This window comes from Engystomops pustulosus, chromosome 3 (assembly GCF_040894005.1).
Source record: "Engystomops pustulosus chromosome 3, aEngPut4.maternal, whole genome shotgun sequence".
Lineage (NCBI taxonomy): Eukaryota > Metazoa > Chordata > Amphibia > Anura > Leptodactylidae > Engystomops > Engystomops pustulosus.
This window is the reverse complement of record NC_092413.1, coordinates 173,347,753-173,375,075: the sequence shown is the minus strand read 5'-3', so window position 1 is coordinate 173,375,075 and position 27,323 is coordinate 173,347,753. Positions and strand designations below refer to the sequence as shown.

General features: G+C 43.3%; 1 protein-coding gene across 1 annotated transcript in view; it reads right to left on the bottom strand.

The window, feature by feature from the left end:
• IRS1 (insulin receptor substrate 1) overlaps positions 1-26,264 on the bottom strand; it is a 31,910-nt gene extending 5,646 nt beyond the window's left edge. Inside the window, exon 1 of the mRNA XM_072143049.1 lies at positions 22,285-26,264. Within this exon, the coding sequence (XP_071999150.1) occupies positions 22,285-25,525 (3,241 nt within the window). The 5' untranslated portion in view covers positions 25,526-26,264. The remainder of the gene's footprint in view (positions 1-22,284) is intronic.
• Between the last annotated feature and the right edge of the window lie 1,059 nt (positions 26,265-27,323).

The following is a 27,323-nucleotide window of genomic DNA, read 5'->3' as shown; positions in this document are numbered from 1 at the left end:
TTCCTTAAAAAAGGTGCTCAGGACCTAGGTTAAAAAGGTCACTGCTGACCTCTAGGATCCTTACTAGGGATTGGGGAACATCTGTTTAAATAGCATATCTATAGGAAAAAACTTGTGATGAGCCTGGTAAACCCCAGGACCAGGCAGCAAATGCAACTTTCTATGGCAGAAAATTTGTAGCACAATCCACAAATGTGAAGCAGTTTAGCTAAACCTTCTGCAGGGGGTCAGAGAGAAACAATGATTTGTCCAACTGTCCTAAGCAGAACTCCATATTCACTATTACATAGAACACAAAAACATCCGAAGCAACGCGGGTGACATCATGACATCACTGTGTGTATCAACATATAGCCGAAAACCCCCCGGACCCATTAATAATATGTCACATCCATATACACAACGCTCTCCAGTTCCCCACATTAAGTGTCCCTGAATGCCATCTGGCGTGGTAACTCACATCTGAAAAGTATTTGTATCAAGACCAAAATATGCAAAGGAAAAGTACATCATGAGAGACTCAAATTACTCCGTGGTCTCAACAGCTACAGCAAAACAGGGCATTTATCATCACTAGCGCAACGTTCTCATGGCCCAAATATGTAAAGGAATGAATTTCCATACACAGGAAAACAACAAAAGCGAAGCAGAGACTTAAAGGGGAAAGTCATAGGATTCAATCACAATGCTGTCTTTTCTGTGCGTTTTTTTCTCCTCTCTTTCTCTTGCAGTGAGCATTGCATCTTCAGGCAGATAAGACGACCAAAGATGAACTTTTCCCATTCCTAGAGAAGGGTTATCTTGATGATACATCTCTCTGAAGGAGATTAGACTATCCGTGGAGTCTTTATCAGACACTTTATCAGGTTCCTTCATCTCTCAGCTGTCAGTAGATATAGGACAGAACGACGATTTACCCAAACTGCTTAAATAAGTTAAAAATTCAGGGGAAAAAGAAGGAAACGTTGATAAGCTTTAAATCTATTGGGAAATAAGAGCCTCCTGGGGTATTTACACTAGATGCATGTGATCTTGCCTCAAACCTGGGAAGAACTGGTTGGGGTTGGTTGAGTAATCCATACCCAATACTTTAGTCAATGTTTAGCAAATAAAGCCAGCATGTTCGTGACTTTGGGTTAGGTATTTTTGTTAGCACGTAACGACTAAGGTTCTCTTATAAAGTTTTAGTTGTTTTGCAACTGCGTTAATAAAAAAAACAATGCCCAAACCCGATCATCCAGTGGTGGGTCAGCCACACTACAGTACTCCTAAGGTCAGTGGTCACAGCCGTTTATGACTTCTGGGACTTCTTAGAACCACACCACAGGGTATCATGGCCATAAACATTACCTGCAAGATGAGCCAAAACCACCGACATGCAGAAATCTAATGTATGGAGAGGACTTCCAAGAATGATTGATTGGCTTCTGTACATTTCATAAATAGGCATCAGTGTAACCACTTGCGTGCTGAATGCGATGTATAGCACAAGGCTATCACAAGTGCCTTTCTATATTTGACTGTGAATGGCGATGACGTGCTCCTGGGATAGGTTTACGTAGAAAGTAATGCAGGGGGCAGAGTGGGAGTGCACCGGCCGATGCTTCCCTGGAAGCATACTCCTGGAAGACTGCCAGCTGGGGGGGGGGGGGGGACATGACGCACGCTCTAGCACCACCACGCATGGGGCCTCGCATGTGTGACAGATGCATTATTTTTAATACACTTGTAAGGAAGGGGAGGAAGTATCCTATAACCGAGAATAACATACATCTATGACATATAGGCAGAAATGGTACAAATCAAATACACATGGTGTAAGGACAGGGGACTGGCCGATTTCACAGTGACTAGAGAGAAGCAATGAACCAAGTTTCTAAGAAACAATCCAAAAGCGTATCATAAAGGGAAAGAAGTGACATATTCCTTAATGCACCAGAGTCTTACTGGGAATGAACCACAACCTAGTTGCAATGGACTGTGGTAGGTCCATGAACCATAGACCTGCAGTGGGCCGATTTCACTACCGACTATGTTGCTAAGGATGGGACTCGGTGCACCATACTGATGCATGGATTCCTGTCCCAGACGCTGTGATCGTTCCGTGAAACAGGAGAATCTACGATCGGTGCAGAGACAGAAAATCTGTGTAATCACAATTTCTATGCCATTTAGAAAAACACAGCCATCTTTGGTTCAATCCTCAGAAATCAAGATGAATAAGGGAAAAACTAAATAAACTGCACACGCACTGAAGAACTTCACAGATATAAAAAGACAACCACTAGATAAATTAGTAAAAAAAATGATCCAAGATAGATTTACTTGGTATTCTGTAAACTGGAGAATTTGTGTTGCAATGAACAGTTTCATTTTATTTTATGGTATTTTTGATTCTTTAAAATGTTAAATAAGTGACCTATAAAGATCCAGAAGAGAAAGCAGATAAAACCCTGGCGGATGCTGCATGTAATGAGGAACATGTATGCAGAGCGTCATCCGTCTCCCGGTAGTCCCAGCAGCTGCTACATGTTCTGAAACATTAAACACTAATTAACAGGCGTCTCCCATTGTGCCAGCACCAGCCCAGGTCCGTGAAGTTGTGGCATGTGATCCTTTTATAGCTAAAGCCATCATGAATGGGAGATCACAAGAAGAGGCAGGCACGTGCCCACAACTCTCTGCTGAGAGGTGCTGCCGGCTTCAAAAGCAACCTTCTCTTCAGAGCTGCCATCACACAGGGAGGGATGTGGAGATCTGCCAACGCTACAGCCTATTTTACTGCGCTGTCATGTTGGCCGATATTCACGTTCCTCATCTTTAGCCAGAACAAAAAGGTGGTAGCAGACACTTGGAGACGTCGTGCAATACAGCAGGGGTTAAAACCAACAAAAAAATCGCAAGCGGCTGTCAGAATTAGAAGCCACAGTAAAGCCACGTGGCACAGGTACAGCATTGAAGGCAACATAAACAACATCACCATACTGCAAAACGTAAGATAAAAGAGCTGCAGAAGTCGCTCTGTGAAAAGAAAAATAAAATATGGCATAGGCGGCAAACCAAAGACCAAAAATGGAACATGCTACACAAAAATAATTACATTTTTTGTTATAAAAATTAATAAAAAGTTTTCAGAGCCCATAACTTGAGCTACTACAAAGTCTGATATCCTAAGGATAGCTGATCAATCCAGGACCATCACTTTAGGATGAATTCTGAGAGAGTGATGTCTGCATCCAGGCAGGGTCCAGCCATTCCATTAATGGCTCTGTTAATAGCTATGTGCACTGCGTGCGGCCTGTGCGTATGAATATTTTAATCCAGCCTGTTTTTCCTGCACTGGGAACTTAAAGGACATCTAGCAACAGGATGAAAGACTGTATGCAAATGAGCCTGAAGGGACTCCAGGCTCCATCAACACATATGGAGCCAGGAGCCCCTCAGATTCATTTACATACAGTCCTTCATCCTGGTGGAAGATGTCCTTTAAAGGTCAAGTAGACTGTGCACAAATTCATGCCAACCCCCCAAAATGCTGCCATCTCACCATGTAACCAAGTAACTGCTAGAGGGGATGCCAGTTCTGCTCCCCACGTCTAATATAGTACAACGTCCGGGGCTGCCTGCGCTTGCTGCTTCCATGAAAACCAATACCTCCAAGCTGCAATGTGTGTTGTTTATGTGAAGCTAAAGTTAGTAGCTGAAACAGGCACCGTGGAAAATAAATCAAGATTGTGCGTAGATACGATACAGATATGTTCTGTAGAGAGGCATGAAGCTCGAAACAGGAGTAACTGGGGAAAAAAAAGTAAGCCGGGCCATCTCTCCGACGAGGCCACTTCACAAGAGATATTGTTGCAGCTGCACAAGATTCCTACAATTTAGGTTCAAAGTCTTCAACTAACATTAAATACATCCAAGTGGTCCCACGAGGGTTTGCTTTTTAACCCCTTAAGGACGCAGCCATTTTGTAGCTTAAGGCTCAGCCCGATTTTTTGGATTCTGACTTGAGTCTCTTTATACGGTTATAACTTTTGAACACTGTTACTTATCAAAGCGATTCTGAGATTGTTTTTTCCCCACATGTTGTACTTCATTTTAGTGGTAAATTTTGGCAGATAAGTTTTGCATTTATTTACAAAAAAAAAGAAAATATGATAAATTTTTGGAAAAATTTGCCATTTTCGAAATTCAAAATCACCGCGTTTTCAGGCAGATAGATTTACCACCTAAATAAGTTGCTGAATAACATTTCCCATTTGTCTACTTTACATTTTCATAATTTCTGAAATGTCTGGATAATTTATTTTGATGTCACGCGGCTTGCAAATAGAATATCGCTTTTCCGGATTTTCAGAATTGACTATTTTGGGGATAAATACAGTTTGGAATGAAATTTTACATATTTAGCATCAAAACCCCCTATATAATCTACCCATTTTCAAATCTGCACCCCTCAAGCTATCAGAAACAGCTTTTACGAAGATTGTTAACCCCTTGAGATCTTCATAGTAATTGAATCAAAATGGAGGTGAAATTTAGAATGGTCATATTGTTCCCTTATACGTTCATTTAGCCCTAAAATTTACACATTTCCAAAAGATAAAAAGAGAAAACCCACCATACAATTTGTTCTGCAATTTCTCCTGAGTACAAAGACCCCCCACATGTGGCTGTGACTTGTGTTATGGGGGCACAGCGAGGTGCAGAAGGGAAGGAGCGCCCTGCAGCTGCCAGGATTTTAGTTTCCTCATTGGCCCCTTTTGAAGGCTATAAAATTTTCGCTTTTTCGTTATTGGGGCCATGTGACGGCATTTTTTTTGCGGGATGAGATGCTTTTTCCAATGTTACCATTTTGGGGTTTGTATCACCTATTGTTGAAAATTTAGGAACGTTTTTTGAGGACAGGAGTAGAAAAGCATCAATTCTGTACTGGATTTTTTACTTCTTTTTTTTTTTGGTGTTCACCGTATAGCCTAATAATCATGTTATCTTTATTCTATGGGTTGATACGATTACGGGGATACCAGACATGAATATATTTTCTTACGTTTTACTAAATTTGTCAAACAAAACCCTAATGTGGGGAAAAATCTATCATTTATGTATTGCCGTCTTCCAAGTAGCATAACTTTGTTACTTTTTTGGCTACGGAGCTGGTTGATGGCTTGTTTTTTGCGGGACATGTTGTACTTTGCACCAGTATCATGTCGCAGTACATATGGTTTTTTGATCACATTTTATAGCATTTTTTGTGGGATTGAAAAGGTAAAAATCATAATTTTTGGAGGGTTTATAACAGTTTTTTTTACGGCGTTTATCGTGCGGGTTCAATAATGATTTACTTTTATTCTACGGGTTGTTACGGACGCGGTGATACTATATATGTGGGGTTTGTGTTATGATTTAGACTTTTTTTTGAGTTATATGTCTCTTTATATGTTTTGGGGGTTTGGGGCATTTTTAGTGATTTATGACTTTATTTTTTTATTGAATAACTTTTTTTTTTACTTTTTCACTTTTATACCATGGGACATGAAGAAGCAATCTTCTGATTGCTTCTTCATGATAATATTCTGCAATACTCATGTATTGCAGAGTATTATCAGTGTCAGCCTATACACTTGCATAGGCTGGCACTGTGCCAGTAAGATGACGTCACAGACGCCATCTTACTGGCAATTCTTGCAGGTAACTCTGGGGTCCAGATCGGACCCCAGAGTTACTATAGCAACGATCGGCGCACCCCGAAAACGGTTCGGGGGGGCCGATCGTGGGGGAAAGATCCCCCAGATACATGTTAGATGCCGCGGTCGCGCTGACCGCGGCATTTAACGGGTTAAGCACCCGCGATCGGAGACAACTCCGATCGCGGGTGTTACACTGGGGTGCCGGCTATCAGTCACAGCCGGCACCCCGTGTTTCCCGATGCCGGTTCGGCTCAGATCTTGAGCTGAACCGGCATCAGCTCAGCGTCCGATATATCGGACGCTGAGCGCTAAGTCACTGCGCTCAGCGTCCGATATATCGGACGCTGAGCGTTAAGAGGTTAAGGAAAGAAGAAAAAAAAAAAAGAAAGAGTAGGGTGTTTGCTCAAAATTTCTAAGGTCTAGTCCTAAGAGTTGATCCATTTGCCTGCCGTGGACAATATTTGGATAAGTGCTTATCCCAGACCCTGAAAGAGTCCTATAAAGATTCGAGACAGTCTAGGACAGTGGTGGCGAACCTATGGCACTGGTGCCAGAGGGGGCACTCCAAGCCCTTTCTGTGGGCACCCAGGCCATCATCCCAGAATGAAGTTCACCAGACAATACTCAAAGAATCTGCCTGGAGAACCTTCCTACAATGATAGGGGAATTTGCCATCCTCCTTTCAACTGCATTGGTGTCCTTGGAGGCTGAAGGATTGAAAGTTGTCAATGAACAAAGAGAAATAAATAAATTACTGCTTAAATTGCTGCGCTGGCACTTTGCAATAAATAAGTGGCTTTTGGTTGAAGTTTGGGCACTCCGGCTCTAAAAGGTTCGCCATCACTGGTCTAGGATCTGATGAAGATACTATTTCCCCAATAGATATTGGAGACTATGAAGGCCTAACATTAATGGCTACAGCAAAGTAAGCAAACACTTGCGCAGAGCCCTGGAGGAGAATAATGGACGTTTTTTTAATTTCTGGCATTAACAGTTTTTCCCCTATGTTTATGAACAACCTCTAACTATCCAAAAGCCTCCAATCCAACAGTAGCCGTCTAGAGACCCCACGTACAGTACTGCACATACTTACAGATACATACAGTCATGGCAGGAAAAGCAGCGATCCAGCCTTAAAAGACAAGTAAAAGATCCCTCTAAACAAGGTACAACAGCAACATAAAAACATAATAAATTTCCTCTAAACACAGGGTCGGTCACATTCTCAGGCTGTTTGTTTTGCTCTGCTTCAGTCTATTTTTAGTCTCTTTTCACTGAGTTTGCTGCATTTTCTCAGTGCCTTCCTTTTATATCATCTTGTGGTTTTACAGTCTTTAGAAGTATGCAGAGCATTGAGAGCTTTATTTTCCCTGGGAAGAATAGAGCGGAAAGCCGTGCCAAAAACATTATAAGCAAAACCGCATAACAGCACCGATTGTGCCACGCGTCAAATATCCAGAGTTAGAGAGCTCCGAGCAGCACAGAAGTAAAGTGCTACCACCCGACTAGTCTCCTCAGCCCCGGATATAAGGGGATTCTAGGTATTAACCATTAACCACACACATCTCAAGGTTTACATCTCAGTTATTAGCATACGCTGTACAGAACAATTAGTAACAACCATGAATACAGAATCACTGCCCCCCATCCCATCTACAATACATAACTGTAGAAGCAAGAGAAAAAACACAGCAACAGGAACAAACAAGTAAACATGCAATACTCTATGCAACAACAACTATGCATTTGTTGAAGGGCAAAGAACGCAAACCAATTAGGAAAAGTAAAATGAGACTATTTGCCCTATTTGTTTCACAAACTTCATGTCTAACCCAAACACCATATGAAGAAGCCTTAAAGTCTTAAAGGTTTTCTTAGAAATTTGAATTGTTCCCTATCTTGAGGATCCTCAGCAGTCAGACCCCACCGATCAGATTGTTGGCCAATACGCAATGTCACTTCCCTCCCATCATGGGAGAGGGAGGTGGCGAGGGTGTGTACAATTAGCAGCCCGGAGCACCGGACATCTTGTCCCATGTACTCTGTGCCGCAAATTCTAACTTTCTTTTCCAGCTGATCCCGGCGTGTCATGATAAGCAACATACAGCGCCGGGATCAAGGTAAAGAGGAGCGGGGTGAATATTAATAGGTTTTTTAAAATGTTTTTAAGGTTGGTTTGCTTTAAATCAACAAAGTAAAACAAACAAAAAAAAGGAGGAGGATCACAACCGGGACCACACATAGACATATCCAAAACATAGGCCGGGGGGGATGGGAATGAGCTGCAATGTGATATCACAGCTTTTCCTCACATAAAACTTCACAGAGGACATTATTGAGTATATAGGTGATAGGGAAGTGGCCAATTGTCTGAGTTTCCAAGTGTCGTGATCCTAAACAATCCCCAGAACTGCACAACTATATTTCATCTTAAGGTTTTCCGCTCATTTCATAACTCTTGTCAATCAAACACGGGGGCCAGTATAGAATAAAATTGTATATATTGCACATGACTGGTTATATCAATAATTACAGTACTACAATACAGTAATGTAGCACACACATCTAACCACCTGATATTGATATAGGATATTAAAAGCTCTTAATGCTACGAGATACTATATTTAAAATGTGGATGTTGCTTAGTAAATCCATGAAAATGATCCCCATCCCACTTTCCTGCAGAAAGTTTGGACGGCTGGCTTTTGTACTTCCGGTTTCGCGTTAAAGGATTAAAGATGTAATAGGTATAGACATGTACCGCAATAAGGGAGCAATTGAAGAACTAATGGGAACCCCTATCGACAAAGATCTTTTGCCTCCTCAGGCATTCACAGGATCTTTCTCCCGAAGATCTAGTTTATACTAAAACCTCCAGCTTTGTGGGGGCGGAGAGCGAGCTATCGGATAGCTGTGAGCTGTGGCCCAAAGCCATTAAATTCTTTGCTGCTCCCTGCTTTCCCTGTGTATCGTTTTCCAATCGCACTGAGCTTCCATCAGCTGCGTGACCTCACGTTTGAGGACACATTTTGAAAGTAAAGCCCTCTTGGGGTTTCCAGCTCACAGCCATCGTGGCTACACACAGAGCCAAACATGTGCTCTCCAGAAAGATGTTTACAGTCTAAATTCCAGTACAGTTCAACTGTATTACATTATACTCCATTCTGATCACAAGTTACTAGGCAATAGGGGGAAAAAAAAATAGTGCAGTTCTTTAAAACGCCCAATCTGAAGATTCGCTGCTCTGAAACACAAAGCCTGCAGACCTCACCTTCCTTCTTTTTTCGGAGAGACTCCACCTTGGCAGATATACATTGCAATGCAAAATTATTCATCCCTGTTACTCACATCTGTTACCATTACTACACTGAAAAACATATGTGAAAAAATACTGCAAATTGCTTCTCGGATCTCAGCTTCCAGGATATTGATCAGTGAATGAGAGCTCAATAGAGAATAACTGGGCTTAACCCTTATTTTGCAGGTTTTGGAGTGGAGTAAACTTCAATGGGGAATCAGGGATAAGGAGCTATTACTATTGGACAGACACGGGCAGGAGATTCATCATATGCCGGCACTTTGTGCTGCTGCACCAGGTCTTGCCTGGCACAGAATTGCTCCATTGCTGTTCAGCCTTTGCTTCTAGAAGGGTTGCACCAAGTTCCTTATCCATGATGCGCAGGTTGGGAAATAATCTGATCAGTGAGGGTCTGACTGGTTTGATACCCAATGATTATGTGAATGGACCTCTGCAGTTCAAGAACAGTGATCCAATTTTCCCTAGTCTACCTCTCAATCAGCAAGCACAGCTATCACAGTAATTTCCGACACTTCCATACTACTAAATGAGGCTGCAGCAATAGATCCTCAACCGATTCTCTACCAGGTAGTGAGAACAGGCCCCAATTGTGCACATTTCTGAGGGTTCTTGTGATCTATAGGGGTCCAACTGCTGGGATAGGGGGATAAGAATCAAAGTTGTACAAACCCTTTAAGTTCAGAGGCGCCCGGCTTAATGGCTCATTACGGAAACCATGTACTCGTAAACAAATGATCATTATTATCCTTATTAAGTCTTAAGCACACTTGTAAAAACAGCCCAGAACTAGTCGCTACCATGCAATCATCGGACCTTCAGCAGGATGAGGGGGGGGGGCAATCCTACATCTTTTACAGTCTTCAGGGATGAACAGCTGGTTAACTACTTTGTAGGTGAGAAAATGGCAGGCATTGCAAAGTCAAAAACAGGGGCAGCTCCTGCCACTTATTTATACAAACAGAATTTGGCAAGACCTGCTCATAAGAGCGCACTTTCCACATTCATCACATAACTTGGACCTTCGCAGCTTCTATACTGATGGTTATGACATCAATTTGTTAAGCAGCTGCAAAAAAATATACACCGACCGATATAACATACTCGGGAACTAGAAATCCATTATATCATAGCAACAGGATCCTAAATGGTGGTCATATACGTGTAAAGCTGCTCCGCTTATAGTCTATATCACTGATAGCTTTTTACACCACCGTTTCCATCTCGAGAAGTCCCATAGACCTACAATTCCGTTCCCAAATATCAAAAATGGAAGACTTGTAATTGGTGGGGAGTACAACAAATGAACCCTCAATTATTATACTTAAGATTACCAAGGTTCGGATTGTTGGGACCTAAATTATCATTAGAGGCCAAAATCTTGTTTACACATCTTTATGGCATATCCACGCGATTGTCTCATAGTTGGCAGTCCCATTCACTGACCACAAAAATACTTGATGAAATATCGACATCCAGACCTAGTAATAGGTAGCCCTGTACACAGCTTACAACAGAAATTATTCAGAGTTGCTAAACTTTTTTTGCAGTTTTTAATTTTCAACATTTCAAGAGGAGCTTTAAAAATACAGATGTTAAAAGCCGGTAGCATAGGGCAACATGCCTGTTTACTTGGCTAAATGAGAAAAATGTATTTAATGGGGAAGGATTAGATGTCCCTCAATTAAAGGCCTCCTCCTAGGGCCCTTCAAAGTCAATGGGGCACATTTACTTACCCGGTCCAGTCGCGATCCAGCGGCGGGTTCTCCGCGCTGATTCGGGTTCTGCTGGGATTCACTAAGGTCCGTGCGCCGATATTCACCAGGTGTCGCTGCTGCGCCGAGGTCCGCTGGAGTTCACCTGCTTTTTTCTGGTGTATGTGAGTGCTTGATCTTGCGACACAAATGGGTTTTTAAATTCTGCGGTTTTTCCGAATCCTTCGGGTTGTCCGGTGGCCACGCCCCCGATTTCTGTCGCGCGAAAGTCAGCGCGATTGCGCCAAAAATTGATCGCGTGCGCCACAATTCCGTGAAATACAGCGCAAAGAGGAAATATTCGGGAAAAACCCGACGGATTCGCGGCTGCGGACCCTTAGTAAATGTGCCCCAATGAGTCAGGTTGATACACCATTAATTTCATTACAATATCCCTAACCTAATCTCAGCCTTGAGTGTCTAAACTGGCGGGCGACCAGGCTGCTTTGTGCCAAGGTTTAGAGTCAAGATGAATCGAGGACACGAATCACAGAAAATGTGTAATACCGTCTAGGAATTCAAGGTCAGACTGTTTAGAAAGGGTGGAGGGTAGTAAAATACTTAGTGTTTTTGTACCGAATGAGAATTTAAGACGAAAAAGCGAGGTTGTTTAAACAAGATACACAAGTCAGGCCAGAACCTTAGGAGTCCTAAAACGTCAAAATTTAACCCCATCTGAAATATGCAACAAGACCACACAAACTGCAGTGCCTTAAAGGAAACGGTCACTACACTAAATGTTAATGTTTATACCGAGTACTAGACAAATCAAGAAGATAACAAAACCTCTTCCCGTACACAGAAAATATATCCAATTTTTGAAGGGTGCATTTCATCGGAGGACACAATCTGCCTATACTTTCCAGGCAACACATTACTAAACAGCAGCAATTCCTAAGATTGGCCACAAAGCGTTATCCCTTTTAGGGACTGTACTAGTCTTAGAGAAAATCATTTTAAGATTTACAGATCTCTTCTGTGTTCAGCTAAAAGAGTAATATTACAGTAACAGACATGCTTTAAAAAGCCATAGAAACACAACTGGCCATAAAAATCTTCCGGAGTCCAGAATTAATTCCCAAAGTTGTGTTTAACAGAATTATGAGAAGACAAGCTGTGTATATATATATATGTATTGCTAGGAGGCGTACACTCTGCACAGCTCCTACATAGTCTGAATACTAGAGCAGCAGGACAATAGATGCGGGAACACGTCCATGGCGAGCTGGCCGGGCGTCACTGCTCCTATAGTTTAATATTCCCTTCGTCAGCCATGTGCAACGTCGTTCACAGCTGCCTTTACATTACTTTTATGGGCAGAGACTAAAGATAAGCTTCCCTTGTAATTATCCGCCGCACCAGGTCTCTGGTACCAAAGGCTCCAATACAAACGGCTGGGCCTGGTAAGTTGATGCGGTTGCAGACAAAAGCTCTTCGCGGAGGTAGCACAAGAGCTTATAGTTCATTTTCAGGTTTTATCCCAGCTACACGTCTGTAAAAAATAAAGAAAGTATAATCCATTTAAAAACCAAACTCCCCAACGTCCAGCTCTATTCAGAGACGATTTACTAAAATCAGATTCCAATTCAACGTCCTACTGAATAAAACGCTGAAGCCCCCAGGATGAATAGACATTGCCACCCAATTAGATCAGAATGGGAAGGCTGGAGGGGCTTTGTGTGCGCCTGATAATAGCAAGCCTCTACCCTAGAGATCCGGCCCAACAAAGGCCTGTGTGAAACAAGCTTTGAAGACACAATAACATTCCTCTGCTGAGTTTCAAGCCCCGCGGGCTCAGCAGCGCCAAAAACAGCCACTCGCTCTTCCGTACTGAAGCACATTCCTAACCAGGAGTTCAAAGGCCTGCGAGATAACATGCCAGAGCTGCACCTCTCTGCTGGAACATTAACCTGTTCAAAGCAGCGCCACGTAATATGTGACATCAGAATTCACTCCATCCCCAAATACTATTTTACTCACCTTCCAGAAAGTTACTACTTATTTGCAAGCCAAAACTAAAAAAAAAGTTTTAATCCATCGACATCACCGCAAAGTCAGCTGCAATCATACGGTCACGAGGAGACAAATATATATTTGGCTTAACCACAGTGACGTCACTGGGGAAGGGGGCACATATTTGTTGCCCTTTGGCTGCCAGGGAGGTTAAAGGAAATCTACCATCAAAATTAAGCACTGATAAACCAGGGACACTTACTCATGGATTCAGGGAGCGTGACTGTGGTAATCTTCTTATATTTGTTTTCCATTGCCTCCCGACTTTTAAAATACACTTAAAATTATGCTAATTAGCCTTTGATGAACTCTGCTGGGCGTGTCCGGAGCCCCTCAGTGCTGTAGTGTCACAGGATGTTACAATGAGCAGAATGTTTCACCCTCCCTCTGCCTGAGTAATATAGCTGCAGCAGGAAGTGCATGTGGAGGGGAGATCTGCTCTGCTCATTGTAACAATTCGTGAAAAGGCATCACTGAGGGGCTCTGGAAACCGCCACCAGAGCCTCTGAGGCTCATTAGCATAATTTTAAAAAGTTAATCTTCAAAGGAATGAGGCCATGGATAAATATAAGATTACCACAGTGACGGTGCCTGCATCTATGAGCAAGTGTCCCTGGCTAACAACTCAAGAAATGAAGCCCAAACAGATGATCGCAATGTAAAATAACACAGGCTGAGGTCATTTTCTTTAGGACAATGCCCTGGTGGGTGGAGGGAGGTCATTAGAGACCAACTACTATATTATGTGGTATTAACAAGACTGGAAGATATGCGGCAGAACATGTCTAATCCTCAAACTGACTATTCAGAACAAAGAAAAACAAGTTCTATAGGGGCGGCCACGGTCAACACAACACTTGGTTTTTGACAGCACCAGCATCTGTTTTTTTTAGGCTATAAAAATAGAAAGCTGCAACGCTGCATGGTCATGGGGTAAGAGGCGATTGTGGCTCCACCTTATTGCTCTAAAATAATGTTGTATGAACACAGAAGATAACGGAAACCCTTGGGGTTTTTCCTGTAATGTACCTAACAATGTAAATGGGTTCCTCACAACATCATTTTTTTTTGGAAATAGATTTTTCCAATGTTTAAATATATTGCTATTCTTCCAAACCCAATCTCCTCCCAAATCCCCACTTTGTGCAGTGAATTATTCTTCGTTGGTAGACAAACTCCTCTGGCAGTGGATTATGTCCTCCTGGAACAAAGGATGAATACTTCTTTCTTCCAACATCCGGACACCACAATATGCGTAACAGTGTTGGACAGCCCCTCCAAGTATGGCCACCTTAAGTAGACGGCTACTCTGGACAAGGATATCGGGCCTCGGAGTATGCCGAAGGCATGAGTAGGAGGGTACGGTCTTTTATCACATACACAGTTGTTAAAGCTTTTTCAAAACGTCATAAAACAAGGAGATCTATAAGAGGAAGAACTTGGTTGTATGTGAAGACCCGGAGCTCAGTTCGAAATTTTGGAACAAATCATAGCGGATGTTCTGTTTGAAGGTGTGCGTCTGCCGACTCCAAGAACAGACCTTAAGTGATCTTCCCAGCAGATTATTAAGAGATTAAATCTTTTCATATCTGTGGTAGTAGGTACTGCTGCTGTCTGCCTGACAAACCCTTTGTAGTGATGAGGGATTTTCTCCGGCATCTCAGACATTGTGCTAATTAGGTAACTGCAGGTGGGATGCAAATCTGCAGCTGGCTGTCAGCATCGGCAAGAGAGGATAAAACCAGTGAAGCCTGGCACACGTGTAGCAGGAACAGACAGGCACAACCACCCAGCAAATCGGACTTGTTGACTAGTAAAGGCTTGGTGCCAATGCATCAGCTGGACATATGGGATTAAGGGGGCACACTGCACTCCAAGGAGTCTCTTGCACCCAATATATACGACCCCAGGTGGACAGTAATAGCCGCTAGGGAACGACGAGTGATCACTATTTCCAATAGCCTAAATACTGGCCTACTAGGTTCTTCTACCTGTATAAAAATCTTGCAATAATAACCTTCTTGCTTTATCTCCATGAAACGATATGGATGAGCTCAACGCTGTCACGAAATTTCATATGCATATAAAGTAGCAATAATCAACGATTCATGTTACATAATAATAATTCTTTACATAGCGCCTACAGTTTACGCAGCGATGCACAAAGCATGGAAAATTACATAATTAAAGGACTGAGGCTTAAAGGTTAAAAAAAAAAAAAAAAAAAAAACCTTGCCGACATTTTACCTTTATAAAATCTTACACAGATTTTTCATCACAGTAAAAACATTTCCTGGGAAGAAAAAAAAAAAATTACACACAAAAAGAGAACATCTCGCAGCTACTTTAAGGATAAATCTCTCAAGACATCTTCCGAGTTAGTGACCTAGATATGTCACGTTTCATCAGAAAATTGCGCGTCAATACATCGCCGAGCTCCTCGGCAAATAAAGTAAACAAATGAAACGCTCATTCCCATCTCACAAGAAATTAGAGATTTATGTCGCAGAGGGCAGTTTCCGGGGACATGACTTTAAACGACACAATTTACATCCAGCTTCTAGTGCACCGAGCCAGAGAAGGCGAAAAATACAACGCCGAACATGACGGAAGTATAACATTCCTGTAATGTTCCTGCACTCTAATGGAGAAAAAAAAAAAAAACAAATAAAAGCGATCAATCACAGTTTCAACAATTCTGGACATGGTAACACTAAAGCCTATACCCACTCAGAAGCATCAACCAAGAGGATATACTCGGTATGGATGTTAAAATTAATTCTTGGGGTGTTACAGAAAACTTCTCAGTCTCCCAAGGATGACAATGGATTGAACACGGGAAATCGTATAACCTTTTACCTTTCAAGTCTTTCATATTTTTGGAATTACAGTATACATGAAGAATTATATACATATTTTGTAAAAGACAACCTTGGTGTTGCCTCATTTCCAATGAAAATTCTATCCTATTTCACACGCTGAGCAAATTACCCCCTTTCTCCTGTGTGGTGAAGAACTTAATCATTTTCAAAAGACCTTAACAATGCTTTGTGCGAGCGGGAATAGCCAGCCCAAGGCAGAAGATTACCTATAAGCCTATAAGATAGAGCATTAGACCCATCGCAGCAGAGCATCAGGGACTGCAGTTTGGCGTTATCCTTTCCCATAACAAATCCTACCATTACCACGCAAAAACAATCCATCGTGTGGCTGAAGGTTCGCGGCGACCCCACCTAAGCCTAACCCCACATAGAAGATGTAGATCCTCAATGCCAACTGTGCAGCAGATTGCTCAATTTTGCCAAAGGTCACTCTCCGGCCCTTCTACAGTATGAGCCACAATACAAGCTGCTTCAAGGGGTCAGCTTACACAAGGTTCCCATGGGAAAGGGTCTAGAATATTTGCTAAAAGTATCAAGTGTTACCGACGGGGAAATTCCCCTTTAGAAAATGACTTTTTACTTTTGGCAATAATTGGTTCCCATTTCTTTTGGTCACTACCTATATTAAAAAGAATTATCATCATCACAGGAAGAATTACATGGAAAGGTGGATGTTGGGGTACAACTCCTCCACAGAAGTGCGCTTCCCAGAGAAGCCAAAAACTATCGAAGAGCAATTTCTTTAAGTCTACGTGAATGTATGTTTTTTTTCATCATGATACAGTCAGTGAGCAAATGATGTTACTAGCTTAATCTACACATATGTACGGCAGTATACAGTGCACAATCATATGGAACACCTATTTTAAACATTCCCATAGACTTTGTACGGGGCGCTTGGAACGAACCTACAGGAACATTTCCCTCCATATCTAATCTGCAGTTACTGAACTGAACTGCTGAAATGTCAGGCTCATACACATGTACACATTACAAAGGCAAACAAACTATACGCAATGTCAAATAATTAATAATAATTCCTTTATTTATATAGCGCACACAGATTACGCAGTGCTGCACAGAGCTTTCCAAATCAGTCCCTGTCCCCAATGTGGCTCTCTATCTAATCAACTTACCAGTATGTTTTGGAGTGTGGGAGGAAACCGGAGGACCTGGTGGAATCCCACACAAACACGGAGAGAACATACAAACTCTTTACAGATGTTGACTCTGGGACTTGAACCCAAGTCCCCAGCGCTGCAAGGCTGTAATGCTAACCACTAAGTGCAATGTAGTGAGAAAAATCCCATAGATGCCAATGGGAATGTTCACATTTCCACAAAACAGTAGTGAAAATGACGTATAGCGAGAAAAAAAACTAGCGAGCACGTATTATAGGCCTAGTCTATACGCAAGCTATGCTGCTAGTGAATAGTCTTTTGGCAAGCTTTCTACTAAGGTCTGTGCAATATGGTACATTTTTCTGCGGGTCACAAGCCATCCCAAATAGATGGAGACACGACCAGAGACAACCTGGTCTGCCTTTACATAAACCATTTGTGTTACCCATCACTGTGGAGCCTTATAGCAGTAGCTTAGAGGAATATTTCTTCCCTTATAGTGTAGAGTTAATCCATTCATGATTCCAGACAGTAGAAAGCATTAATAATTCAGAGGATACACACCGTCTGGCACAACATATAAAAAGCTACGTAGTAATGAAGCTTTACTAGATAAACAGTAGCAAACTGAGTTTCCAGAGAGGATTGCATTCCTCCATGAGCTCCGCAGCCCGAGTCCTTTTCACAACATCCTCTGGAACAATATTTTGTTGGCAAAACTGAAAAAGTGTTTAAGAAGAACGCTTGGACAGTAAATATTTTATGGAGACGAGCACACGAAAAAAAGATTACATGCATGCAGTCCCAATTTGGGTGCGACATTTGGGACCCTCACCAATCGCTGGTGTCCATAGCGTTAACTGAACCCCAAGTCTTTCCCTGCAACACAGCACCCTACACAACCAACTTTACCGTGAAAAAGAAATACCTCTTTAAAAGTCTTAAAGGGATTGCTTAAAGGCCACCTCATAAATCCACTGATGCAATGGCAAAGGTAAATATGAAGGAGGCCACAAACTTGCCTCAAGACACAAGCAGAGGCTAATTTAATGGTTGTGCCAAATATACCTTATTTTACAGAAAATCTACTATCGAAATCCATCAGGATAAACCAGGGGCACTTATAGATAGACCCAGGCACCGTGACTGTGCTAATCTTCTTATATTTGTTATCCATGGCCTCCTTCCTTCTAAAATAAACTTTTAAAGTTATGCCAATGATCCAGAGGGGCTCTGATGAGCATTAGTGATGCCCTTTATCTGATCGTCTCTCCTCATTGTAACAACGAAAGAAAAGACATCACTGAGGGGCTCTGGAAACACCCCCAAGAGCCCTCGAGCTCATTAACATAATTTTAAAAGCTGATTTTAGAAGGAAGGAGGCCATGGATAAAAAAATAAAAGATTATCACAGTCACAGTGCCTGTATCTACAAGTAAGTGCCCCTGATGGTAGATTTCCCTTTCCTTAACTTTTCTCCTCCACCGGCCACCAGTCCATTAGCCCCATATACCCCTGCAAGTTTATAGTTTGTATGTCACAGACGCTCCATGCATAAGAAAACCACTTGTTTCATTTGTAACTTTTGGGAATCATTATGCATGACGTTATTAAACATAAACCCAAATCACATAGCAATAGCATCCCCAAGAAAGGATAAAAAGAAAGCAAAAGCTCTTTGTGTTGAGAAGATGTGAATGAATTCATAGCCGCGCTGTTGCTTTAACAATATAACAGAGGTCTGGGAATGGAATGACATTCCTGTGGTTTAATTAAGTAAAAAAAAAAAAATACTCTGCTAGATTGGCCTGAACATGGGAAACTGATATACCCTTCTCAGCAGTCAATCACTACTTTAGCCTTTTGCTGGTTTGGAAAGAGAAAAAGTGTCTGGCCTATGAACAGAGGCTCCAAACTAGAAGACTGCAAGCTACACAACACGGTGAGAAACACCGCACGTGACAGGTTCCCATCCATCCAACATTCAGCAGAAGTGGAGAAAGCACAAGAGATCCACAGCCATGTCAGAAGCTACGAGCCCGTGAAGAGACATCATGGCCACGTAATGCAAGAAACTCATGGTGATGTATTGCACCAGATTACATGAGTACAGGACGCCAAAGGCGGCAAAATGGAAAACAACAACATACCTAATGAAATGTGCACATACTTAGCCGATCGCTCAACCTTAGGGAAAGCAGGGCCCCTGGGATTGCAGTGGTCTTAGCAGTGAGACCCACAAGAATCAGCTTGTTATCTGCCATCCTGTGTGTATGTACTTACAATTGGCCAATCATCTGGCTTTGAAGAAAAAAAAAAAATTTGGGCAATATTGAGTATTGCCCAAATACAGTCTACAAAAACGCTCGCCAAGAATGCTACGATTATTCTGGAGAAACAACTCCTTACATATGGAATGGGATACCTTAAACAGCCGATGCAATATTGTAATGTTGGATCCATAGTCACTCTGCTCCAAACAATACGCAACTCTGCATCACAAACGGTTAACTTCTCTTCTACGAAATTATTTAAGAGACTCTTCCAGGACGGCTTCTGTCTAAAGTTTTCATTTTAAGCGGGAAAGTCACTTTCAAAACTTAAAAGGGGTTGTCCACATTAAGCACAGTACAGCAAATATTTTTTGTGCAACAAAGTTATGAAATTCTCCAATATACTTTCTGTATCAGTTCTTCACGGTTTCCAAGATCTCCGCTTGTGGTCATTCAACAGGAAGCTTCATCGTTTACTTCCTGTAGATAAACGCTGGTCCATGGTCATGTGATGTCACACAGGTGCACGGCTCATTATAACACACAGTGTAATCAAAGCTGTGTGATGCTAAGGAGCCTGGACATGAAGTGAACAATGAAGCTTCCTGTTGCCTCACAGCAAGCAGAGATCTAGAAAAACATGAGAAATTGATAGAGTGTATATTGGAAAGTTGAATCTCTTTTTGTTAAACAATAAGAATTATTTGCTGTAATGTGCTCAAAGTGGACAACCCCTTTAAGGCAGCACTGTACTCTCCCAGTAATGTGCAGCATAAGATCACATTACCTTACACGACCTTAGCAAAGGTTTATTTTTTTTTATTTTTTTTTACTGATGCCACAGTGACCATTATTTTATACAGCAGTAGATCTGTTTACCCAATACAGATTGCGATGTGAGGTCTCAAGCAGAATTTGACCCAGATAAGTTATCAATGGTTATAAAGGGCATTTCATGTCTGATAAACATTGACACATTAACAACAAGTCCAAACTCTAAGCCAGTTGTTTGCTGGGTCGCAATTTTCAAAGCCGGGTCCAAAAAAAAAAAAATTACCGCCTGAAGGTGCCGCTTTGTTCCATGTGGACACAAACATGAGACTGTTTAACCACGGAGGACACCGAGATGACAAACACGTCACCTTCTTAACCGCCTGATCCAAATATATTTTCCTCCAAAATCAACACGGCAAGAACAAAACCATCAATATAAAGCAGCCGTCTACAGCGCTATGCTGGGGCAGGGGTTTGGCTCAGAGCGTGCACCCGTAAACATCCATTCCCTCCGTATCAGACACAAAAAGCAGACAGGGTGTCTCCTCGGCGCGCGCTGTAAAAGCACACACCTGCCGGCGGCCGCAGCACATGCAGCTAGACAGGACGCCTGCTTTTTCCATGTTCGTGGAAAGTGTGTGGGACTTAGTTTTTGGTCAATGACAAAAACGGTGAACTAAAGACAGGGGGGCTAAAGAAAACCAGACTAGGCAGTGAAAGGGTTAAGAGAGGGCGCTCTATAGCGCCAAAAAAAGAAAAAACACTGCAGGATCACACGTGGGGACAGATGTGGAGGGCTGTTTATCCAACTGTGGAAGGGCTTTTTGTTGCCAAAAGTGCTTACAACAGGTGAAGCAAATGATGCTTCCTCCAGGTCTTAAGACATAAGAAATGAGCAGATTTGGGAGAAGGAAGAGTAAACACACTGACACACAGAGGAGCATGCTGCTGCCAAAAGGCTATGGAGAGGTTTGGGGGGTTAAGCGGATGTGTGCTAATAAGAAGGAAGAGAGGGCGGGATGGAAGCAATGAGCCCATGAAATGACAGATTCCCACGCTCTAATTTGTTCATTCATAAGGCTCCGCTGGTCCACAAAAGATATGTACACGATTTACTACACCATCATCAGCAGCACATTACCTACCATGTGTCCCCAGGTGCAGAATATCACACACCGTCACTTTAAGAGTTCACATCACAACTATGTAACGCTTTCTACGGTGACACATTGTATCACAAAAACAGGAGGATATTCTAATCAGAAACGCCAAAAAGCCGCTATTAATTACAGCGAATAATTGACTACAGCGGAGAATAAAACAATCACATTAGTGATGGGATTTCCTGTAATTGGGTTTCCTCCGTGCAATTAAATTAATAAGAGAAGTGACATGATTTCAAGCTAAACCCATTAGGATTTCATTTTAATAAACTCCTGGAGCATCAATAAGACCGATCTTAAGGGACCTGGTGAAGTGCATGAAAGTCGAGCAGTCTGGGCTTTAAGTTATCAAACATGAAAACATGTCAAACACATCCCAATGGGGTGAAACCAGAGCGTATCAAGAGGGGGGCAACCTAATATTTTAGGATCGACTTCTCGCATGTTTGGTAGTGGTCTAGAGTCAGACACAAAGACGTGAAACAAAGAGCACAGGGTCTAATGACCGACTGCTCCTCACTACATCCCATCTGTGAGCACATGGCACAGAAGTGACATTTACAACCTCATTCTGTTACCTCTAGATACCAAGGCCGTGAGGGTAACGTGCTACCAACAGGCAAACAAGATTCCTGACCTCTAGACATGAGCAGCACAGAACACACAAGGCAAACAACCCGCACTGCTCTACATGCCTCACCCTGGCAAAATAACACGTGGCTTCAGTACAGGAACTTCCTACAGAAGAGAGAAGGTTACCCTCTGCAGCATAGGAGAATAGACGCTCTGCTACAATGAACATGCAGGAGTAAAGAGTTCTCCACAATATAGAAAACAGAGGTAAAATATACAACTCATTCACAGCAGATCAAAGACATCGATCAACTGGATAATCCTGCCCCACCTTCAATGACCTCTGTCACCACATGTACAACTGTGAAGCTTGTACAACGTGTCCCATTACTGATCAGTTGACAAAGTTCTACCTGCAGGAGTGACACATACAAGGCAAACAAAAAACACTGGATTGTGCAACTATAGACATTGGCATTGAGTATCAATTAGCAAAGAGTGAATAAAAATAAAGAATAAACCTACTACTAATAAATGGAAAACAAGATAAGCAATCAGTTTACCTGCAAATATGTACTACAATTTCAATCCTATTCTCACACATGGACACTGGGAGTAGGACATTCTTACTACTTGGTTGCAGAACAATAACTTTGAGTACATAAACAATGCCCAACAATCACAATATACTACCCCTCTGGAGTTTTATAGATGTTATTACCTACCTTCTGTCTCTGCCTGACTCCTGCGTTCATCCAACTTGTGGAAAGTGATGCTAGCGTAAGCACTTGGATCATCTGAGGGGTGGGTGATCCCAGTCTGATGAGGGTTACAATGTTCCAGGCCACTTAAATCTTTAACTAGATCCAAATCAATGTAGTTGAGGCCATTATGATGATGATCTGAAGGTTGCTGTGACTCTCTCCTAATAGACTCTCCAGGCCTTAGCCAGACGTTCTCAAATGAAGCAGAACTATGTCTCTTTACATCATCTCCAGAAACGGGTCCAGCACTTACTCTGGCTGTGGTAGGGGTAGAAGAAAAGGTCTCTGAGCTGTGTCGCCTCCTGCCCTGTGGGTCACCTGCCCTGACAACTTTGGCACTCTGGTTGCGGTTTGGGCTTAGGCTGACACGGGTAAATGCGCTTGGGCCAGTGCCCTGGCCCAGGAGAGAGCAGGTTGTTTCTGTTAGGCTTGTATTTGTAGAAGGTTGTGGAGCAGGCAAGTTATCGGGGACTCCACCAATTGTCATTTCTGCATAATTGCTGTTACAAGATGGAGAAATGGGTTTGGGAGTGGTCCTAGCAGGTGGCAATTGACTGTAGTCTGAACAAAGAGAACCAAGCTGCATGCTCATATAGTCCCGCTGCATAGGTTTTGCCCGAACAGGTGGGCGACTAGTACATACGTCTGTGGAACACACAGTACTGACAGGTTTACATAAAGCGTAAGCATTTTTTGCCCTCCAGTGCTTGAGGTCCATGTTCATGTATTCAGACAAGTTTTCTCTCTGAGGAACAACTCTACTCTGCACATAAGAAGGTAAATGCACTGATGAGATTAATCCTCCAGGAAACATTTTTTCATTGAACTCTATGTTCACATACTCTCCAGGGCTTTTTGGCTCTGGAGGTAAAGCAGGTTCGCGAGCCCTAGGCAACGTGCTGGCCTTACTACTGGTTTCTAAGGACAACCGCGTGGGCCTGGTCAATCTGCTGCTCCTCCCTTGGAGAGTAATTTCACTCTTCCGGCTCTGCTGGGTTTCTTGTCCTCCAAGACTGTCACTGCTTGTGGAAGAAGAGGATGACTCCTCAGTGTACAAAGGACGACCTGAGTTTACAGATATGCGCGAGTGGCCATCTTCATTCTTCCGGTGGACATGCTTAAAGGACCTTGGCAAAGAAAAGTAAGAATAGACAGGTTTGGATGGCTCTTCAACAGTGTTCAGATAGCAATCAGGAGGAGTGCTTGTAGTTGAACCACTAGCAGGCGACATATTTATATAGTCACTGCAAGCCAATTTTCCATCATTGCTCTCAATGGACAACTTTGGGTTGGCACCATTTGTCCAAATTTTGCTATAGTTACAGCTGTCTGGCGAGCAGCTGCCACTTGGAGACATCATCATATAGCCATTGGAGTCCACCTCTGTATGTCTTCTTGGGTTAATAATCTGCTGTGGGGCAGACACACTCTTTGGACTCATGGGCATGTAGTCACCATTTTTAGTAGGCACAGGAGCAACACCTGGTGACATTGGCATATAGCCATCATCGCTGTGGTTTGGTCTGTTATTTTCCAGGTGGAGATCTAGGCACTCTTCTGGATATGAGTAAGTGGGCACAAAAGCAGAGTGCCTAAAGGATGAGAGGCGCAAGGGATAAGAAGGCATCATCTCAGTGTATTCCTCTATTGATGACTGAGAAGGGGTCTTCTGATGGGAAACAGTAGGCGGGGATGTACCTGAGGAATGAGTCCTCTTTCTGAACACTTTGTCAAGGTCAGAATTCTCGTCAACCCTACTTGACAGGTACCTCTGTGGTGTGCTTCTCTGTATAAGATTGTTGGATTTACCCATGCTGATGTAGTTGTTCAAATCTTCTTCTCGAGCTGGAGGCGTGTGCCCTAAAGAATCCGGAGTAACACTCCGGAAGGAGCTCCGGAAATCACATGGACTGGATCCATACTCATCAGAAGAAATAAAACCACCATCGCTGGGGGACCCTGAAACAGAGGCACTGGATCTCCGAGGACACAAGCAGTCAGAAGTGGAGCCATGCCCACTGGTGCTGCTAGATGATAAACTTACAGGACTTGTAGCAGAGGGTGAGCAACGACTTGTCGGCATGGGAATGGAGCGACTATGGTTAAGAGGTGGGTGAAGCCGAGAACTGCCTCTATGCCGATGCGACTGGGCCCTACTGGCACTTGGGCTGACTGGACTACCATCCATTGAGGCAGGCCTTGACATTGTACCTTCTCCATCGCTTGAAGCTCGAACCCTGAATGAAGATGAAGACCCATGTTTACCAGTTCCTCCTGCGGGAGATGTGGCCGTAACACTTTCTGTACGAGGTCTCCGATTCAGCCCTACTTGGCTTGGTGGAGGATGATTGAGGTGATGCCTCCTGAGAGGCACCGAAATAGGGTTGGAGCAATTAGAAGAAGACTGACTTTTACTACGAGGTCGAAATTCATCACTCAATGCTTTCATAGCTTCAAGGATGGTCTCGTGCATATTCTGCGCCACAACAGAATCATCCACCTGCATCCAAAATTCACCAGCCCCGGTAACTGCAGAGCGTCCAACTTCAATAAAGAAGAAATTTTCCGAATGTCCACAGCGGCGGATGTTCATGAGCTGCAATACTACAGCGGCGGCATCTGAGTTAAGTTTAACCAAACTGATTGTTCGGTGGGTCAGGCACAAGCGGTAGATTCCAACAAGATTTTTAATCTGCCCCAAACCCTTTGGCTTCATGATGACTTGCCACACTTCCTTGAAGGCCAGTCCAGGGGGGGTGATTTCTCCATAGACATCCTCTCCATTGACTCCATCATGGACCCCATTGGCAGCTCCTTCACTGTAATGATGGTGTTGATGGGTCTTGCCCCGATTATGCAGGTCCACTAAAGCTTGATACCAGCCCTCCTGTTCTTGTTCACAGTCAGCAGCAATGGCAAAACACTCGTCTTTCGTGTAGAGGGCAACTAGATGTTTGTTCTTAGAATCCGCCCTCTTGTTGATATTAAAGCAGCTTTCCAGTGGAATGGACCTTTTTGGGGCCCCAGATTTGTGCCTCCACTTTTTCTCGTTCTCATAATATTCCAGACGGGCTAAACCCGTCTCGCTGGCTGCCCGGAGCACGAAAAATCTTTTGTGCATGCTCTTAGGTTTCCTAAGGTAGCCCACCTTCTTGACATCAGAGAAGTTCTCTTGAGGTGGAGGGTCTGTGGGGCTGGCCATGGTACCAAAGTATAAATAATAGGAACCAAAAAAATAATAATAATAAAAAAAGATTATAGTCCTGGTAAATAGAGTCAATAAGCAGATTCACAGATCATTCAGCACCACTGAGGAGGGGAGGGAAAGCCGCAGTAATGTGCAGCAGGAGGATCACTACACTTTGCAGAGTTGTATCAAGAAATCCACAGAGGAGCAGAGCCCAATGTAATCCTGTGCACACCCCGGGAGCCGCAGCGCCGACTGCATGGCTCTGCCGCACACTTCTCCTGCGGGTCTGGATGGAGGCAAAGCACCGCTGCGGTATCTGGGCAATCAGTGTGAACTCGGCTTAGTCCTCCCAGCGGGCGGCAGCGAGCACGCAGCCCTCCAATGTCACTGCAGGGAGGGGATCACTGTCTCCGTGTGTCCCCATTCAGTCCCATCGCGTCGCAGTAAGTGGCATCTAATGGAAAGCAGAGGCAGGCGGCTGCGGCGGGAGAGATGGCTGCTCAGGGGAGAGCTGCTGTGGCCAGGAGTTGACAGAGTTTCTGCCAGGCTTCCTCTCTCCCCCCACCTCTCCTTGCGAAATAAACCAAAACAAGCTGTGTCTGTGTCTGAGTTCCCGGGAGCGCAGGACCCGCCCCCTTCTCCCTCAGCTCCCGCCGCCTCCGTCTCCCTCACAGCAACACGTGACGCTCCAACAGCAGCAGCAGCACCACACACACTGCATGGAGCAGCCGCGCTCAATCTATCCTGCTGCCCTCCCTGCGCTAAAGCCACGCCCCACTTTACATTACTACTATTGAGAGGCGAGGAGGCGTTGGAGCACCATCCCGCCACTTCATTGGTCAATCCTTCTTGTCAATCTTAACTAGGGCGCTACGCCTCTCTTCCAGGCAAGAGGGTTGGTTGAGGCGTGGCGTAGTAAAAAGGCGTAGACGCCATTCAGTTGTATGTTATTTATGAAAAGTGAATGTATGGACTCCTTGTGTCATACACATGTAGCGGAGGACCTGCGGGGATTTACTATACACAATACAAATAATAAAAAGTGGCCCGGGCTGTGTCATGTCTGTCAATACTTACATTTACACCACGTTCACACTGGGCATTTCACATCGACATAAAAAAAGCATTAAAAAACAACATGTTTTTATTCCCTGTATTGCTGCACTGTTCCATAAACAGCAGAATTTAAAAATATGAAATTATAATACAAAACCCTGCACGTCTGCATTTCATAGTCTGCAGCGTGTTGTGTGAGGTGCCGCAGCAGAAAACAACCTGAAATGAACTGCTGCTGTATCTGCACCCTCCCCCCAGTGCAATGCACAGAGGAAGCCACAGCAAAGGCACAGCCGCCATCCACCTCCCTGCAAGGGGAAACCCTTACAGCAGGAAATCTATTCTACCTGTATAGATTTATATAATCCCATAGATCTGGATGGAACTCGCACAAATCTGTGTGCTCAGTGCAGAAACGCAATTATTTACATAAATGGAAGCGATAGAAGGTTGCAAAAATTCAGATGTGAATATATACTAATACAGAGCAAGGGAAGCCTCAGGGATGTCCATTTATTCTAAATAGGAATGTGAATCGGCCTTGTCTTGGTCTTTTGGACTGGTTTCTATCTACAAAAACATGTTGACATCCAATGTAGAAAGGTGCGGCGATCAATGTGATTGAAAACATTCCTACAATCTACAGTATAACTTGTTTTACTATACGTGCACGACCTCAATATTTTCTTCACTGTCACTTCCTACTCAAACGTCAAACCAGTTTCAAGAAAATTGCTGTAGTAGGAATTTTTAA